The sequence below is a fragment of the Haliotis rubra genome, unplaced genomic scaffold (assembly GCF_003918875.1).
Source record: "Haliotis rubra isolate DU_JTF1 unplaced genomic scaffold, ASM391887v1 Scf455, whole genome shotgun sequence".
NCBI classification, from domain to species: domain Eukaryota; kingdom Metazoa; phylum Mollusca; class Gastropoda; order Lepetellida; family Haliotidae; genus Haliotis; species Haliotis rubra.
In genome coordinates this window covers 723,666-741,676 of record NW_025767141.1, presented here as the reverse complement: position 1 = coordinate 741,676, position 18,011 = coordinate 723,666, and the positions used below count along the sequence as shown (strand labels likewise).

The window sequence follows — 18,011 nt, the reverse complement described above, 5'->3', positions numbered from 1 at the left end:
ATTTTTAGATAGCATTGATTTTGAAGTTTGTGATCGCCATGCGTATCTAGAAGTGAGACTGCTGCATTGTTGCGTATTTTAAGCAGTCTTTGACACATCTGACGACAAAAGGACATATTGACCTTGAAACCTGTTGCTTTGTGGCATTGTCGCTCTTTTCAAGAATAAAAATATTATTCATTCAAAGCGCGACAATACGACAAATGGCCAAAATGTAGCGTTGTGGCATTGATGCATATTGCATAATTTTTACGCTTTGTGCTTATATGTGTAAGGGCAACAACGCGACAATGTCCATTCTAGGATTCAACATGTAACTGAGGTCGTGTTCGTCAAATATTCGTTTCATGCGTGTTATACATTTACGTTCCCAATAGATTATCAGTAAAACGTAACTTATTCATAATGTAAGATAATTAAGATGATTTCCCCATCAGAATTCTAACCAAAAGCATATCGCCAACTTTTATCCGGCGATCATGATTGTACTAAGATTGATATGTAGCAAGGGGCTTGGTACCTCATTGTTTATGACGTCATAGTATAATGACGTCATAGAAGAGACAAGGACTGAGCTCATTCCAGTTGTCTTAATAACAGAGCAGACGTGTTTAGACGCCTAGGACTTTCAGAATGGAAAGGTAGGGAAGTTTTGCTGGCTACCCTCGGAATACATACCACAAATTATCATCATATGTTAATCAGTGAGTGAGTTTAGTTTTACGCCGCACTCAGCAATATTCCAGCTATATGGCGGCGGTCTGTAAATAATCGAGTCTGGGCCAGACAATCCAGTGATCTATATCATGAGCATCGATCTGCACAATTGGAAACCAATGACATGTATCAACCAAGTCAGCGAGTCTGACCACCCGATCCCGTTAGTCGCCTCTTACGACAAGCATGGGTTACTGAAGATCAATTCTAACCCGGACCTTCACGGGTACATATGCTAATGAGATGACGTGATGGGTTAGAACAGAGGACTGTGCCTCTCATACAAAGGGACTTAATGGTTCGGGTGGTCAGTCTCGGTGCCTTGGTTGATTACTTATCTGACCATTATCTAAACATATTCATTTTTGTAATAATGTTTAAACTGATGAAATTGTCTGAATGCATATTAAACTCAAAATGAAGAAGTTATCAATATTCTGTAAATCTATTTCAAATATGTGTTAGTCATGGTCGTACATTATGCCGCCGCAATGTGTGAGAATGCCTAGCTGTAAAATGCCCACAGAGTATTCCACCTGCATCCATACACAAATACGTGTGTATATGATTAACAGGTGTGTTCATAAACCTGCATCTACACACTGGCGTTTTACATAACTGCACAGAAATATATCCACACATGATTGACAGGTGTATTTACCTGCATTCATATATAACTGACAGGTGTGTTTATGTACTGACACGTATATGTACCTATTTTGATTTAAATGTTTGTGTATATATAAGTTAGTGGAATCACTATGTATGTGATCAACAGGATTATGAGTTTTTTTTTTAAACACAATGTAAGTAAGATGCATATTAAATTAGGTTTTGTTGTAATGCAGAAATACACATTCTTATTTCGAATGCCTTTGCCCGACTCGGACACCTGTGGAATAGTTCGACAGACTCAGACTGACAACAGAGAGCAAACGTATCACATCATGGTTGTTAGACAAACAAAACCAGAGGCATTTATCGCATGAAGTTCATGCAAATTATACAAATTCTAACATGTTGAGCTTTACAGAAATACTGAAGGGTTCAATGGATCAGGACTAGTTTGAACCCTCGGGACTAAAATAAAGTAGGTCGAGATATTCGGTTTAAAATAATGGGATATATCGTAAGGGTCTGACTTCAAGTTCGACATGTTAATTCCATGTGAGGTCGCCTAGAGTCGTTCAATCGTTGGTATATACTAAAAAATCCTATTTCATTTCTGACTGATGTGACTTAACAATACATATTAATATGTAGCTGAACAGAATAGAACAAATGTTTTTGGTTGGTGTAAACACAATGTAAGCTGTTTGCTCATCATGTGATACAGTGCAATTGTTTGAGACGGGTGTTATTACAATGCAGCATGTTTGTTCATGATGGTGATTAACACAACGTACGATCTGCTAGCATTCAGTGAAGATGAGGACAGCCTCAACAGCAGTATTTACTTGAACAGGAAAGACATAAGATAACTTAAAGACATTTGTTGACGTCAGACACACAACAGTTTTCATATATGCACAGGCAACAACCGAACCACGGTGTAGGAAATGACGATGATGGTGATGTTGAGGATACCCCCGATGAGTTTCCCCCAGAGGACGCTCCCGATGAGTTTCCCCCAGAGGACACCCCCGATGAGTTTCCCACAGAGGACACCCCCGATGAGTTCCTCCCAGAGGACACCCCCGATGAGTTTCCCACAGAGGACGCTCCCGATGAGTTTCCCCAAGAGGACACCCCCGACGAGTTTCCCAAAGAGGACACTCCCGATGAGTTCCCCCCAGAGGACGCTCCCGATGAGTTCCCTCCAGAGGACGCTCCCCATGTGCCCGTGCCTGACGCTGTAAGTGCGGAGGGACACAAGAGGCGTCCCCTCCCAGCAGCACTCCAGCGCCAACAGCCAGAAAGGTCAGACATCTGCATGACCACCAGGTTGTTATGGATACACTGCAGTGTGTGCCCTTAACCCTGAAAAGCTTCAGGCCCAAAGGACCCAGAACCATAAAAGTTGTGGGTCCTGATCAAAATGTGTAGGCTCTATATATTTATATGGAAATAATACTCTTAGTTGGGATTGATAAAGCTGTCGGCCATAAGGACCTGCAGAAAACAAAAGCTCTCCGAGTGGTTTTCAGTCGGCTTCGGGCCTAAGGACCGACGTTAATTTCGAACGCTGATACAGTGTGATGCAGTTTATCAGACTTAAATATTTGCATTCATGAAGGCTTTAGTTGTGTCATAGACTTCAGTCATATATTTATTCGTAAGCGGCACGTATGCGACATCAAAAACAAGGGAATTCTGATTCTCGAGGGTCATGGAACAGAAACAATCACAAAACCACTCAGCTAAAAATGCATGTCTGTCTTGATACCGTTTATCTCCATCTACAAGTACCTGTTGTTTAGGGCGCCTTCCCGAACACAGCCAGAGGACATAGATTCCGGGGGTGAGGGTGACTGCAAGATTGACCTCACACCACCCAGACCACCAGGTCCTCTACCCAGGTGAGATGACGATCATTAGACTGACTGACTGAGTTTGGTTTTACGCCGCCTTTAACAATATTCCAGCGCTTCACTCATTGTACCCATGTGGGGATTCGAACCCGGGTCTTCGGCGTGACGAGCCAGCGCTTTAACCACTAGACTACCCCATCGCCCCGACGATCATTAGAGGAACGTTTTGCGATACCTACATGTAAGATACTCGTGAATAACCTGTACTTTGATAAGACGTAAGTGTATTGGTGTTAGGTATATAACATCCATTGATGCTTATTAACAGTAACTGGGCCGTCCATTTGATAGTCTGGAGGGAGGGGGCCAGCATTTATACAACAGTTCCCAAAAATGAAAGAAAATCATCTTACAAAAAACAAACCTAATTTTTCAATGGTCATGCTGTTGTTTCCGAAAAAAATAAGCTGTGACATTTTATAAAACTTTACAGAAAAACAGAAAAAAAACCCATTCAGTCTCAAGCATTCAGGCAGAACACTCGCATCTGGCATTTCTTGAAATCTTATTCACAGAATATGTTTCTACTTGTTTTAGAGATCTCGAGGTTGCCCCGAATCGAAGCGAAGTCAGTTTGTAAGTAACACTATATGCTTGTATGTTCTCAGATCACTGTGCAATGTTCTGTATGCTCACAACACCCATGACCTGCTGGATACAGATGATTATACACCACATACTGTTTATTATCTCTGGTGACACCAACAAAGACTGATATATACAGTTGTACAACATGCATGGGTTGTTCTACACTCAGGACTTCAGCAAAGACCTCCTGGATACAGAACGTTATATGCCCTATGCTCTCTCTCTCATGACAGCGACCGCCTCCGTGGTGTAGTGGTTAGAGCGTCCGCCCGGAGAGCAGAAGGTCGCGGGTTCGAGCCCCGACCGCGTCATACCAAAAGACGTTAAAATATGGTACTTGTTGGTCCCTGTCTGGCGCTCGGCATTAATGGGTACAACAAGGACTGGTCGGCTCGGAGTCAGTATAATGTGTCTGAGTGGGGTATTCATGCTTCACTGCGGCATAGTATCTCAGTGGGCTAGCACTATAAAACCAGCTTAAGTCTGGGCTAGTACAAGCAGCCGCACATACACATACACACGCATGCACGTCGTCATATGAGCGAAATATTCTCAAGCACGACGTAAAACCCAATTTCACCTCTCATGACAGCGGTCATAGTCAATCCTACAAGGAATGACACTTTCGTTATAACAGTCAGTACTGCGAGTGAATAAGAAAGTGAAGTGGTAAACGTTACAGGTTTGTGGTACAAATAGGTTAGAATATTTTTCTATTTTATCTATCCTTATGTTAAAACCTATATCCTACGGGTGGTATAACGGCTTGATAGCATTATGTTGATCCAGCTGTTACATGACGTTACAGAAACTGTAATGAGAAGTGAAGACTGGTGCCACATTGTGAGATGAGGTGAAATGGGGTTTAAGGTCGCACTTAAGAATATTTCGCATATATCACGACGTGCGTGCGTGTGTATGTGCGGCTGCTTGTACTAGCCCAGACTTAAGCTGGCTTTATAGTGCTAGCTCACTGAGATACCATGCCGAAGTTCAGCATGAATACCCCACTCAGACACATTATACTGACTCTGAGCCGACCAGTCCTTGTACCCGAGCGCCAGACAGGGACCAACAAGTACCATATTTTAACGTCTTTTGGTATGACGCGGTCGGGGATGATGCCACACTGTGATTGCAGACTGACATCTACCTTTCTCTGTACGCAGGTATTCTTCCTCTAGCTCGAGCAGCAGCACAATCTCTGTCTACTACATCGATGAAGTGGACAGGTAATTCTTTCACTTTGTTTTACATGATCATAGTGTGTACACGGACGTTGAAGAAACTGAGTTCTGAAAAATCTGACCAGATTATAGAGAGCACAATAATTATTGAGACCCGAAAATTGGGTCAACCAAGAGCAATTGGATGGAACAGCTTTCTTATGTTTACAATACCTGTTAAATGTCTCATACTAACCATGAACACCCATTTTGATATTATTTTAACCAAACATAAGAACAATACAACAATGCCTGTGAAATGTGTAACTCGCTTAAATTTGGTTTTGAAAAAATTGGCTTGAGCCAAATAAAACACCAAATTCGCTCTTCTCGGTTAGGGAAATAATTTAGGGTACCGTCAACCTGATTGTACCGTCGACTTACTGATTCCCTCCACGTTTGCGCGCCTCAGCTCACAAATTGTGACTTACTGAACAATATATACATTCACGGTGCCAGATTATCATTTCTGATAGAAATTGTGACAGTAATTCCATTGTTCTCCATCACATTGCAGAGTTCCACAAGTTGAATCCGCCGCCGTCTCAGGTACCTAGATTATCATATGTCGGCAAACGTTGTAATGTTTCCGTCCTTTCGTACACTACAATACATACCTGACTTTGTGACTGAAGTTAAACTATAATTAAAATGGCAAATGTCTTGTTTACAGATTAAATCATATGATTATCTCCTCAAGGCAATACTGGTAGAGCCGAGAATCAATAGCATGACATGTAAAATGCACGGAGTTTGAATCGCGAATTGGAGATAAACAAATGTTCTTTTTTCAACAGGCAAATCCAGGATTCGCCGCATGGGCAGAGCGATTCTCAGGGTAAGAACATAATATGTAGGTGTATCAACAAAACGCGTTACCTCATCCATCCAATGCAATGTTTGATAACATGATGAACGTGGGCAGAGTGATCCTCAGGGTAAGGGCGTATGTAGGTGTATAAACGAAACGCGTTACCACATCCATTAAATGCAACGTTTGATACCATGATGAACATGGGCAGATTGACTCTCAGGGTAAGGGCGTATGTAGGTGTATAAACGAAACGCGTTACCACATCCATCCAATGCAACGTTTGATAATATCATGAACGAATCTGTGAAACTCGTTTCCAACATGAATTTATTATTGTGTGTGAAATGTAAAGACTCTACTTTTATTGTTTCCTCTGTTCCAGGGACTCCGTATCTTGGCCCGACCATTCGTTAGCTGCTGTTGCTGCAGCCGCCGCCGCCGCCGCTGAATATGCCGTGTTTGTTGACGAGCTGACATCCTTACATTGAACAAGAAAACAGCTGAACTCAGTTTCGACACCTTTTCATTCACATCGGAAGTATTTCTAATTGGAATAAATAACTGTAATTTCAAATCTCTGACGGAGTCAGGTTCTCGTCCGGATGAGGTGTCAAGCCAGGAATTGACCCAATACCCGGAAGTGGTTGATCGGGTGACCGAGCTCTGATGTTCCTCCCCCACCCTCCGACTGTCTGACGATCCCAACCCCTCCCAAGGAGGAGGACTCGTCGGTCACCTGGTCAATCTATCCGGGTGTTGCGTTGTACAGTCCTGATTGAACTCATCTGGCGATAGTCGGGCTTCGTCCTTCAACCTCGAAATTTAAATCATCATTAAAATACTCATGTTTCTGGAACATTGGCACATTCTTTCTTCTGGTGGCAACTGTAGGATGTTAGTTTAGTCAGATGGCTTATCCATCAAGCTACAATACACGGCGCATTACGTAGATCTTTTACAGCTTATCCATCAAGCTACAATACACGGCGCATTACGTAGATCTGTTACAGCAGTTTAGCATTATATTTGTTTACTTTGATTATGTTTTATTGTATACATGAATAAATGTGATTTTGTATGACAGTTGTTTTTTCATTATACAAAGATTCAGTTAAGAGCCTTGCCGGAAAGATTTCAGCCCGTAACCCCCGTTTTTTAAGTCATTCTATGCCTAAGAATAAATGTTTTTTTATAGAAAGTCTACCCTAACCCTAAACCTAACATAATGCTAAATCTAAACCCTAAACCCCTAGAAATAATCATAATAAATAGAATACATTTTTCCATAATAAAAAATAATAATCATACATTTCACGCGGGGTTTACGGGCGGAACTGTTACCAGAAATGCATACTTGCCTTTCTCTTGGATGTGACTGAGATGATGCTACAAACCACATCTTATGGTCACTCACCTGAAGATGTACTGTGCTCCAAGGCAATGTCCAGGATGAGTGAGTGTAGATTAACTCCTCTTGAACAGTATTAAGTACACAACGGCTGTAAGCTAGCTGTTGGAGGAAAGCCCAAGGTGATGTAGGTCTAACGCCCTTACTACTTTGGTGAAATCCACGAGGTGAGGTGAAATGGGGTCTAATGTCGTACTTAGAATATTTCGCTCATTTGACGACGAGCATGCGTGTGTGGCTGCTTGTACTAGCCCAGACTTCAGCTGGTTTTTTAGTGCTAGCTCACTGAGATACCATGCCGCAGTGAAGCATGAATACCCCACTCAGACACATTATACTGACTCCGAGTCGACCAGTCCTCGTTGTACTCATTAATGCCGAGCGCCAGGCAGGGACCAACAAGTACCATATTTTAACATTTGGAATGACGCAGCCGGGGATCGAATCCGCTACCTTCCACTCTCCGGGCGGACGCTCTAACCACTACACCATGGAAGCGGTCCAGTATATGTAAAGGCTAGAAGTAGGGATGCTTCCATGTGCAACTCGCCCTAACAACCTGCCATTTCAGCAGATAGCTGAATATACAAGAACCAATTATCGCTTTGGACATAGGTCAAGTAATCGTCCAAGTGTCTCACGTAATGTGTTGAGCTGCTTCCCTTGGATGTGCTTGAATCCTCTGATCGTGGTTCGAATCCGAAAATATATATGTTACCTATATCTAACAAAGATCGCACTTTCAGACATTCAGAAGACAATATCACAGACTGAGTAACGCTGAGCATAACTATGGTTTCATATATGGAGATATGCGTGCATCACCTACTTAGATGTACGTGTCTTCTACGTAGATGTGGGGCGGTGGGGTAGCCTAGTGGTTAAAGCGTTCGCTCGTCACGCCGAAGACCCGGGTTCGAGTCCCCACATGGGTACATTGTGTGAAGCCTATTTCTGGTGTTCCCCGACGTGATAATGCTTGGATATTGCTAAAAGCGTCGTAAAACCCAACTCACCCACTCACTCACTCACTCTACGTAGATGTACGTGTTTTCTACGAAGATGTAAGTATATTCTACGTAGATGAATGTGTCTTCTAGATGATGAAATGTTTCAAACTGTGGCACCAACATGCTTTCATAGTCCTCGAGTCTGAAGAATGAAAAGACGAATTATACCTCATTTTAAGTGTTTAATTTCACCTTACAATAATCACGGTTATGGAAGTTTGAATTTAAAACATCAGGTTAATACATCAGTCATTTGCAATATATCGTATTTATTCATGCTGATATTAATGAAAGGGACTACGTCATTCAGAAAATTCTTTCCACTGATCTTTCATTAGGGACCGTTCATAATTTATGGCTTTGGGGGTGGTGGTGTTAAGGGGGGTCACCCATTTTGTTCTGGGGAGGTAGGGGGTTATCAATTTTATGTTTCTAGGGGGCAGCAATACATTTAGTATAAAAATAGTGGAAGGGGGAGGGTGTCATTGATTTTTGTACATGACATGCAGGGGGTCACTTACTTGTACATACATTTTAGGGGGGGGGCATTCAAATATTCACATTGTACATGCTTCTCCATAAAAATCATCATCTCAGTTGAGATTGAAAATATGATGAGCCGTTGAGATTGACATCCAATGATCAAGGGGAAAACACAAAGCGGCTTTGAGCAGCTGAGCTGGATGTTGGCGCTCTACAAGTATTAGTAGGTGTGTGTTAGAACGGTAATGGCTCTCCTAAAAATAACGTCGTTTCATACACTGCAAAGATACTTGAATCTATCAAATGTTACCGTCAGGGTATAACCTTCCACGTTCTCGTAATAATGAATGATCCACCAACGAATGAATATCCCTCAGCGTCAAGAAATCACATTGGCAATGAATTGAGCATTCCAATATGCATGTAGTAATTACATACAAACTCTGAATGACCGTTCATCATTGACCTGCATCAGCTCGAATACAGTCAGTGGAAAGGTTGCACAGTGGAAAGGTTGCACAGTGGACAGTGCACAGTGGAAAGGTTGCACAGTGGAAAGGTTGCACTCTAACGCTATTGCCCGACCAAGGGAACGTCTACATACGTGTTGGTCCTTGAGTACACAGCGAGTTGAAATGGAGTCCTACTGCGTAGGGCTTCCACGGGTACTCGAGTACTCGAGGGCGAGTCGGGTCTAGCTGGACTCGAGTCCATTTTCATGGGCTCGAGGACTCGAAAAGGGAAGATAACTCGGATTATTTGACGTTGACAGAATGTCTGCCATGTGCTAAGCATGAGCGGCCGTTAACGTCTAATATTAAGATAAGATATAACTTTATTATCCCGGAGGAAATTCTTATACATCCAAACTGTCTCAAAATGAATATATACACAGTTCACAAAAATATACACAATAATTACATGCTCAAAACGAATGCTATTTATAAATAAAACTGACATGATATAATTCAATTAACCACATAGGTAAAGAGGCTGAATAATTCTAGTTCTAATCACATGATGGTGATTCAAAATATTTGTTGCATTCACGAATACTTGATGGTATGAAAGACTGTCTAGCTCTGTTTGTTTTGAGGGAAGGTAATCGTCAGCAGCGTCCAGAAGGAAGTAGTTCAAAATGGTGAGATCAAATATATCAACTATCAAATCTAATTTTAGCTCCCTTTTTGATAATCTGGCGCTCATAGATAAAGGGAGTATACTCGAAAGACACTCCAGAAATTTTGCAAGCAGTATCAACAATTTTGAAAAGTTTGTTTTTGTTGCGATGAGACAGATCCCCATACCAACATAGAAAATTGTAGGTCAACACACTTTGAATAAAGGTTTGATAAAAAACTGTCATTACGGTTTTGTCAATGCCTTGACGATAATAATGTTCAGAATCAGAAATTAGGCCAGTAACAGTTGCGTCATCTGCGAATTTCACAGTGAACAAGTCATATATTGACAAGTAACAGTCATTGGTATACAAAACGAAGAGTACGGATGAAGGAACACAGCCATGTGGATTTCCAGTAGAGGTTGAGAGCAAAGAAGATTGATAGCCATTGACACTGACATACTGAGTTCTATGTACCCTGAATTCTTTAACCAATCTGATAATGTTTTTTATTAACACCTAGATTAAATAGTTTACTCCTCACACGGTGTGGCTGTATGGTATTAGTTGCTACAAGTCTGCAGATGAGAGTAAATATGATACATCGTTTGAGTTTTCACTTTTTAAAATGATAAGGTAACTATCTTGACAATTGATAGACATGGAGAAAGATAAAAAATCAAATGTATGGGCGTAACTTGATCTGGATAGTGAAAAGAGCAAAATAACCAAATGCCGCCTGTGCGGTATCTCACTGCGTTTTTCAGGTAGTACAAGAAGTACGAAGAAAAAAAACGTTTGTCAAGTAAACATCCAAATACTGATTCTGACCAATAGGAAATGTTAGTCACATGACGATATGAAGTCGGAAAGAAGTAAGTGTTCACTTGTGTGATCGGAACACATGTCATGCCGGTTACGCTATCGTTTGCTTGAAAGGTATGAATTTCGAGTACTCGGGTCCGAGTCGAGTCTCACCCCTCGAGTACTCGAGTCCAAAAAAATGGACTCGTTGAGGCCCTACTACTGCGGTAAAAAAGATAATTTCCTTTCAAATTCGTTCGAAATAAAAAAAGATCAAAACTATTTTGTTTGCACTAAAGGTGAGTGAGTTTTGTTTTACGCTGCACTCAGCAATATTCCAGCTATGTGGCGGCGGTCTGTAAATAATCGAGTCTGGACCAGACACTCCAGTGATCAACAGCATAAGAATCGATCTGCGCAATTGGGAACCGATAACATGTGTCAACCAAGTCAGCGAGCCTGACCACCCGATCCCGTTAGTCGCCTCTTACGACAAGCATGGGTTACTGAAGCTTAATATTCTAACCCGGACCTTCACGGGTATTGCACTAAAGGGTTCATATTCGTTGTCAAGTACACATCTCATTGATTTATGTTGAAACCAATAAAAACTTTCATAATTTGAAAATATACATGTTGGCCATGCAAAAGTGGTGGCTTTCAAACATTGTGTAGAACAATCAAAGAAGATATTATATAACGAAGAAATATACTTAAAAATCTGAAACGGCTATGATACTAAGTTTGTAACACTGGATACTTTTTTCGATATGGAATGCGCAACTAGTTCTTCAATGCATCAAAGCGACGTTTAGAGATTCTACAGTCAATATACATGAATTAATTGGTATCAGAGATATCTGTATTGAATTTCAAGTCAGTAATATCGGCCATATAGTTTCATTCATCCTTTTAAAAAAAAACAAGCAAACAAAAACGGTTGGACAATGCATAAATCGCGTCTGCTAAACAGGCAACCCCGCACAGAGAATTACCTTAGACGACGGGACAACCACGTCCTTGGCTGCCAACGTAAGTGGGGCGTTTATGGACGTAGTGTTGTGGTCATCACATGGAGTGGTCAACTCGGGAATGTAACCGAATTGAATGTACGTCATACACCCGGACTGAATGTACGTCATACACCCGGACTGAATGTACGTCATACACCCGGACTGAATGTACGTCATACACCCCGACTGAATGTACGTCATACACCCGGACTGAATGTACGTCATTCACCCGGACTGAATGTACGTCATACACCCGGACTGAATGTACGTCATTCACCCGGACTGAATGTACGTCATACACACCGACTGAATGTACGTCATACACACCGACTGAATGTACGTCATACACCCCGACTGAATGTACGTCACACACAGGGACTGAATGTACGTCATACACCCAGACTGAATGTACGTCATACACCCCGACTGAATGTACGTCATACACCCGGACTGAATGTACGTCATACACCCCGACTGAATGTACGTCATACACCCGGACTGAATGTACGTCATACACCCGGACTGAATGTACGTCATAAACCCGGACTGAATGTACGTCATAAACCAAGACTAAAAGTACGTCATCAACCAGGACTGAAAGTACGTCACCCCTAGCAGCATTACCTCCATGCACGGGTAACTGGTTTCTTTGATTCAGGTTTCATGATGCCAAAGGCTGCAGTGGTATTTCGCCTATACATGACGAGTAACCATAACGATCAGTGACCAAAAAAGACCAGATTACGGATTCCTGTTCAGCGCCAAATCGAAAAACTAAAGCAATCTTTACACAAACACTAAGAGATCAGTGTTAATAGATCCTGTTATTTTGTTTAATGTCCACAATGTTGTCCAAATGTGTCATTGTTTCTGGTGAATTTGGATTTAGTTTCTGCCAAACACATGGCGAGATGCACATTCTACCTGCTTAAGGTCGGTCCCTTCAACACATCAGACAGTGGAAATCCGACAAGCAGGGTTATCTCCCTTTACCCACTTCCTAGACGTTAAAAGCAAATACCTCAGTTATAGGAGGAAGTTAGAATTAGATACGATATTCAACAACACGGATGAAGGCCAGTCCAAAATCGACTTTTCCAATTTAGATTTGAACAAATTCATTTCACTATGCTTTAGTTTTCTGTTCAGTGTTATGCTAAATCCTGTTATGGCGTTTTTAGCAAGACGTTTTGACTTAAATAATAATGGTTATTTTGTTGATGTCTACTGTCTTATTCAAGGTTCCTTCAAAGGAGTCATTCCATTTGAAATGGACCAAAATTTGGGATCGCAAACAGTTCATGTTTTAGATTTTTTTTGATTTTTTTGCATGTTATCAATGCTACTGTAAGTTGATAGAAGGCAGAGCTCGATTTAGTGCTTTGTTACTTGCACTGGTGCAACCCGATATTACAAAGTGCAACCTAGTTATTAGTCTAACTTGCACCAGGCGCAAGTCAATATTTGAGTGGGTAAACTTCTGAAGAAAGCATCTAAATAATTCAATAGCATATTTCTGATATTACATATTGCAATAAAAAACAGTTCAACTGGAATTTGACTGGTGCAACTAGGTTTTTATCTTAGGTTGCATCTGGTGCAAGTAGGTTAACATCTCTTAAATCGAGCCATGGAAGGGAAACACTGTAATTTCTGTCATACTTTCATTATTCCGTGATTGGCATGATGTTTAAGACCAAAGGGGTCTCCAAATGTGACGGGTTTTTTCAGAGGAAACCCTTGGTTTGCTCGTCCATACCTTACACAGACAGTTTTGAACCTAAAGGTTGGAAATTACTGAATCATGCAGCCAGTGGGATAATTTATCAAGTGATGGATAAAAGTGGTGAATGATAATGTAAACTACTTGTAATCAAAATCACCACAAATGCTGTTCAAACAGAAATACTTCAAGTTGCTAAGCTAAGCTGGTATTCGACCAGTTCAATCCAGTCTAATCTGGATCATCTCATTTAGTCCGAACCAAGGGATCCCGTTTTGTGTTTGATGTCTTCATCTTCTTCATCATCGTAGTCCCCTTCTTCCTCCTCATCGTCATCTTCATTCTCTGGGCAGAGTCCTGGAACAAAACTCTGCATAGCCGACCCAGCCCAGGTCACCCCGGCCTTCTCCGACTTCAGAGATGCTAGGTCATTGTGACCAGTCTGACTGTCACTGCGACCTAGGCTGTGAGTGGGTACCTGCAATAAGTAAATGAAATGTATAGCCAGGATTCTTTGGCTGAAACAATTATTATGTCAATGCATGTACATCTTAATGATTCCTATGCAATGATTATATAATTTGTGAAAGACTTTACATGTGCACTGTGACACCATCTTGAGTTTGCAGACTTACAAGGAGGTTTTGTGGGATCTGAATCACTTGCAATACGGAAGTTCACACACCCTATGTGTCACTAAGGAAGTTAAATAAAGTTGGTCACATCAGCGTTGTCTGAAAGCAATCATTGCCCCAACCACTCAGTATATTCTATGAAAAGCACAAGCATAGATCTTGCTTCGCTTGGTCAATAGAAAATAACGTTCTAAGAACATAATTACCTTTTCTACGTAAGAAATAATGGATGAAAATATTGATTTGTCCCAACTGTCCGTGTAGTATTGGTAGTTCACAGTGATGCTGCACTGCAAGGTTACAGTGCTGTGATGTCATGTATGGTTACAGTGCTGTGATGTCATGTATGGTTACAGTGCTGTGATGTCATATGGTTACAGTGCTGTGATGTCACGTATGGTTACAGTGCTGTGGTGTCATGTATGGTTACAGTGCTGTGATGTCACACAGTGCTGTGATGTATGGTTACAGTGCTGTGGTGCCATGATGTCACACACGGTTACAGTGCTGTGATGTCATTCAACACAGTCATACAGTGCTGTGATGTCATACAAGGTTACAGCTAGTACAAGGCTACAGTGCTGTGATGTCACATATGGTTACAGTGCTTTGATATACAAGGCTACAGTGCTGTGATGTCAGGACAGGGTTACAGTGCTGTGAGGTCATACAGGGGTTACAGTGCTGTGATGTCATACAGGGTTACAGTGTAACGAGTCCCTGTCATACAGGGTTACAGTGCTGTGATGTCACACACGGTTACAGTGCTGTGATATCATTCAAGGCTACAGTGCTATGATAGGACAAAGGGTTACAGTGCTGTGATGTCATACAGGGTTACAGTGCTGTGATGTCACACAGGGTTACAGTGCTGTGATGTCACACAGGGTTACAGTGCTGTGATGTCATACAAGGCTACAGTGCTGTGATGCCATACAAGGTTTCAGTGCTGCAACTTCATAAATAATAGTTAAATGGCTGTGATGTCATGCATTAATGTTACAGTGCCGTCACATCACACATTTTTAGAGCATGGCTGTGATGTCACAAGGCATTTACAGTGCTGTGACACCATTTTCACAATTCATGGGATAGTTATTTGATTAATATCACTATTCCTTACCACAGCACAAGTGTAACGCGAGTCAAAAATCATCTGAAAAAAAGTGCATGTGAAATGTGGAAGGGCTGTATTACCATATAGACAGGAGATTGTGAATTTGTTATAATTGTTTTTGGTTAACATATAGTCTACTTTTTTTAAATAATTAAATATTACAGTATCAATAACATTTTCAACATTGACAGGGTCGGGGATCTTTTGTTGCAAAAATGTCCATGCTGACAAGCCATATTTGAATTATCCTGATTGGGTTTAATCAAATGGAACACAAAACATTGCATGAATGACATCCCTGAGACCATTGCTTCCTCGACTTGTCTGAAAGGCTCAGCACACAGGAGTGCACAATGACAGGCCGCATTTGTGGATACCAATTGTATTTTAACTTACTTAGTTCAGTAAACTTAGATGCAACATTATGTGTTAAACTTCAGTTTCATGGTGTAAATGCTTGAACCTCATTTTCTGTAACCACTGCTAAGATACTGTTGCCCACCATATACATTCTCCATTTGTTTGTGAAACTTTCAGCCATATATTAAATGAGTTTTAAAACTTTTCATATTTGTTGACTAAGTAATGTGGTTTGTTTAATGTTTCAATAACTTTTCCGAGTAATCCATTACAATTTTGTAAATCAATTTCATGAAAACATCACTTCAGTTTATGAAATGTAAGATATTTCTTAACAATATAGTCAGTTAAGTTCCTTATTGATTTTACCTTCAGGTTCTGGTGATAATGATATTTATAAGTCTTTCAGATGGCCAGGCAAGTCCTGAGTCAAACCCAAGGGTGGATACAGCTTTTGGAGAAAGTGGGGGTGCACACTCTTGAGAAGGTGTGTGCGTGCGTGCGTGTGTGTGCAAATTTCATTTCACAAAAGTTTCAATGGCCATTTAAAAAACTTTCATGACAAAAGAGGGGTCGCGCACTAGGGCTGCGCAATATAACCGGTTTACCGGTATTTACCGGTTCAGACATGAAAACGATACGTATTGCGATACGCTGGTTGGAAACCGGTATTTTGACTTGCATTCGGAAAAGTTCGTAACACTTGGAAATCTTCGGATATTTCCTTGTTTCATTTGTGCCAAATATTCTTCACATTTTATTTTATCATGATTAAAAGTTGTTATTAAAGCTTAATCAAGCATAGTGATTTTGTTGTGTTTTTGCTCTATAAATCAAGCATTAACTTGCTTATAAGTAGTATTTTGTTTAAAAATACTTCAGGCAATATTTTGCAATACATATCGCAATACATGCTTTCGCATCGCAATATATTGCAGTATGAAAATTCTGTGCAATACCCACCCCTAGTGCGCACCCCTGCAAACCCCACCTCTAGATCTGCCTGTGGTCAAACCCATCATTTGATATCTGACACACCTAGGGGACATAACTCTTCACAGCACCTTGGAAGAATGTTTCATCAGTGACCCAAGGTGGACTTTGTTCCATTGTCAAACCCAGACTCCTTTATCCAAGCATGTTATTTATTTATTTATATCAGTGTTGATACCTAGCCCGACATCCCTCATGGATTCCTTGTTTTTAACGAGCATGAGTAAAGAATTAAAGCTGCTCAGAATTTCATTAATATCAAAATGAGTCAGCTGTAAAGTGTGAGCCAAGCCAATGACAAAAGGGTTCTGCATGCCTTCTATGGAACTCTGCACAGTGCATTATAGGCACTACAGTGAGACTCCGTATAGCCGGACCCCAGATATCCAGAAACCTCGCCTTAAGGTCACTTTTCATAAAAAACAATCTTTTACGTTATAAAAGTGACTCTATAATGGATATGCAGTTTCCATTTCCGGACTGTAAATTTTACAAACCAACCGGCTAAATCAACACAAAATTGACTCACTTATCCGCACGAAGCTTTGATCTTCCACGTCTTGACACGAGACAAGGTATGCTAATCCGGATTAACGACCGATCAGCAGGGTATTGGTGGTGATTAGTAGGCCTATCTGACACTGAGTGAATTGTAATTGGCAAATAAAAACAACCACACTGTTTTGGAAGTGATTTTAAACCAGAAGTGTATGCTCGCTACTGTTTCAACACCAAACCCTGGATGACAGAAATCCGGATATTCAGTTATCCCGGACGATTTATGCAAAAACGAATGTGTCCGGGTATCTGGGGTCTCACTGTATATTCCTCATTCCCTTCACGTTGATATTTTGGTCCTACGTGAGTATGGAGCTGTTGAACTTGAGATATGTTCCATGGTCCCGGTAATAAGGTCTTATTGTTATTTGGTGTCATCAGCAATGCGATTTCCTTGATCTCGAATAATGAAATGGGTGGGAAAAGGAGAGCATTGGCAGAGCAAAGCGCTGAATATGTAGTGTGTCCTAGACTACACTGGAAAGACAAATTATTTGGACTTGACCTTTCACAAACTAACCTTCACCAAAATGTACACTTGTGACCATCATATGGCAACATACTTAACCAAGTATTCACCTTGAGTCCTGTATTTGAGGGTCCCTGGGACGCATGCTTATAATTTTTCAGGGGTCCTGGACAGCAAAATGGAGGTCCCAGACACTTAAATTTTATTATCAATACTGTATATTATGTGTATTATGATCATCACATTGTTACAGTAATGAAATTGCAAATGATACCATAACCAAGCTAGTAGCAAACTCAGTGATAACTTATTGTTACTTGATTGGAATTTTTACAATAGTATTTTGACTTTTTCCGAGTCCCTGTGGATGCGCTAATAAATTTTGTTTCATCCATTGTCAATTTAGGTATAGGACGCAGAAATTCGCGTCCTGTCAATC

The 18,011-nt window shown here is 40.9% G+C and overlaps 1 protein-coding gene across 1 annotated transcript; it reads left to right on the top strand.

Moving 5' to 3' along the window:
* The first annotated feature begins 571 nt into the window (after positions 1–571).
* On the top strand, positions 572–6,880 carry LOC124290064 (acidic repeat-containing protein-like). Its single transcript, XM_046726754.1, has 8 exons — positions 572–641; positions 2,251–2,637; positions 3,138–3,236; positions 3,786–3,824; positions 5,006–5,068; positions 5,580–5,611; positions 5,860–5,900; positions 6,259–6,880. Exons 1-8 carry the CDS (start codon positions 634–636, stop codon positions 6,322–6,324), a joined length of 735 nt encoding a protein of 244 aa, XP_046582710.1. The 5' UTR covers positions 572–633; the 3' UTR covers positions 6,325–6,880.
* The last annotated feature ends 11,131 nt before the right edge of the window (positions 6,881–18,011 follow it).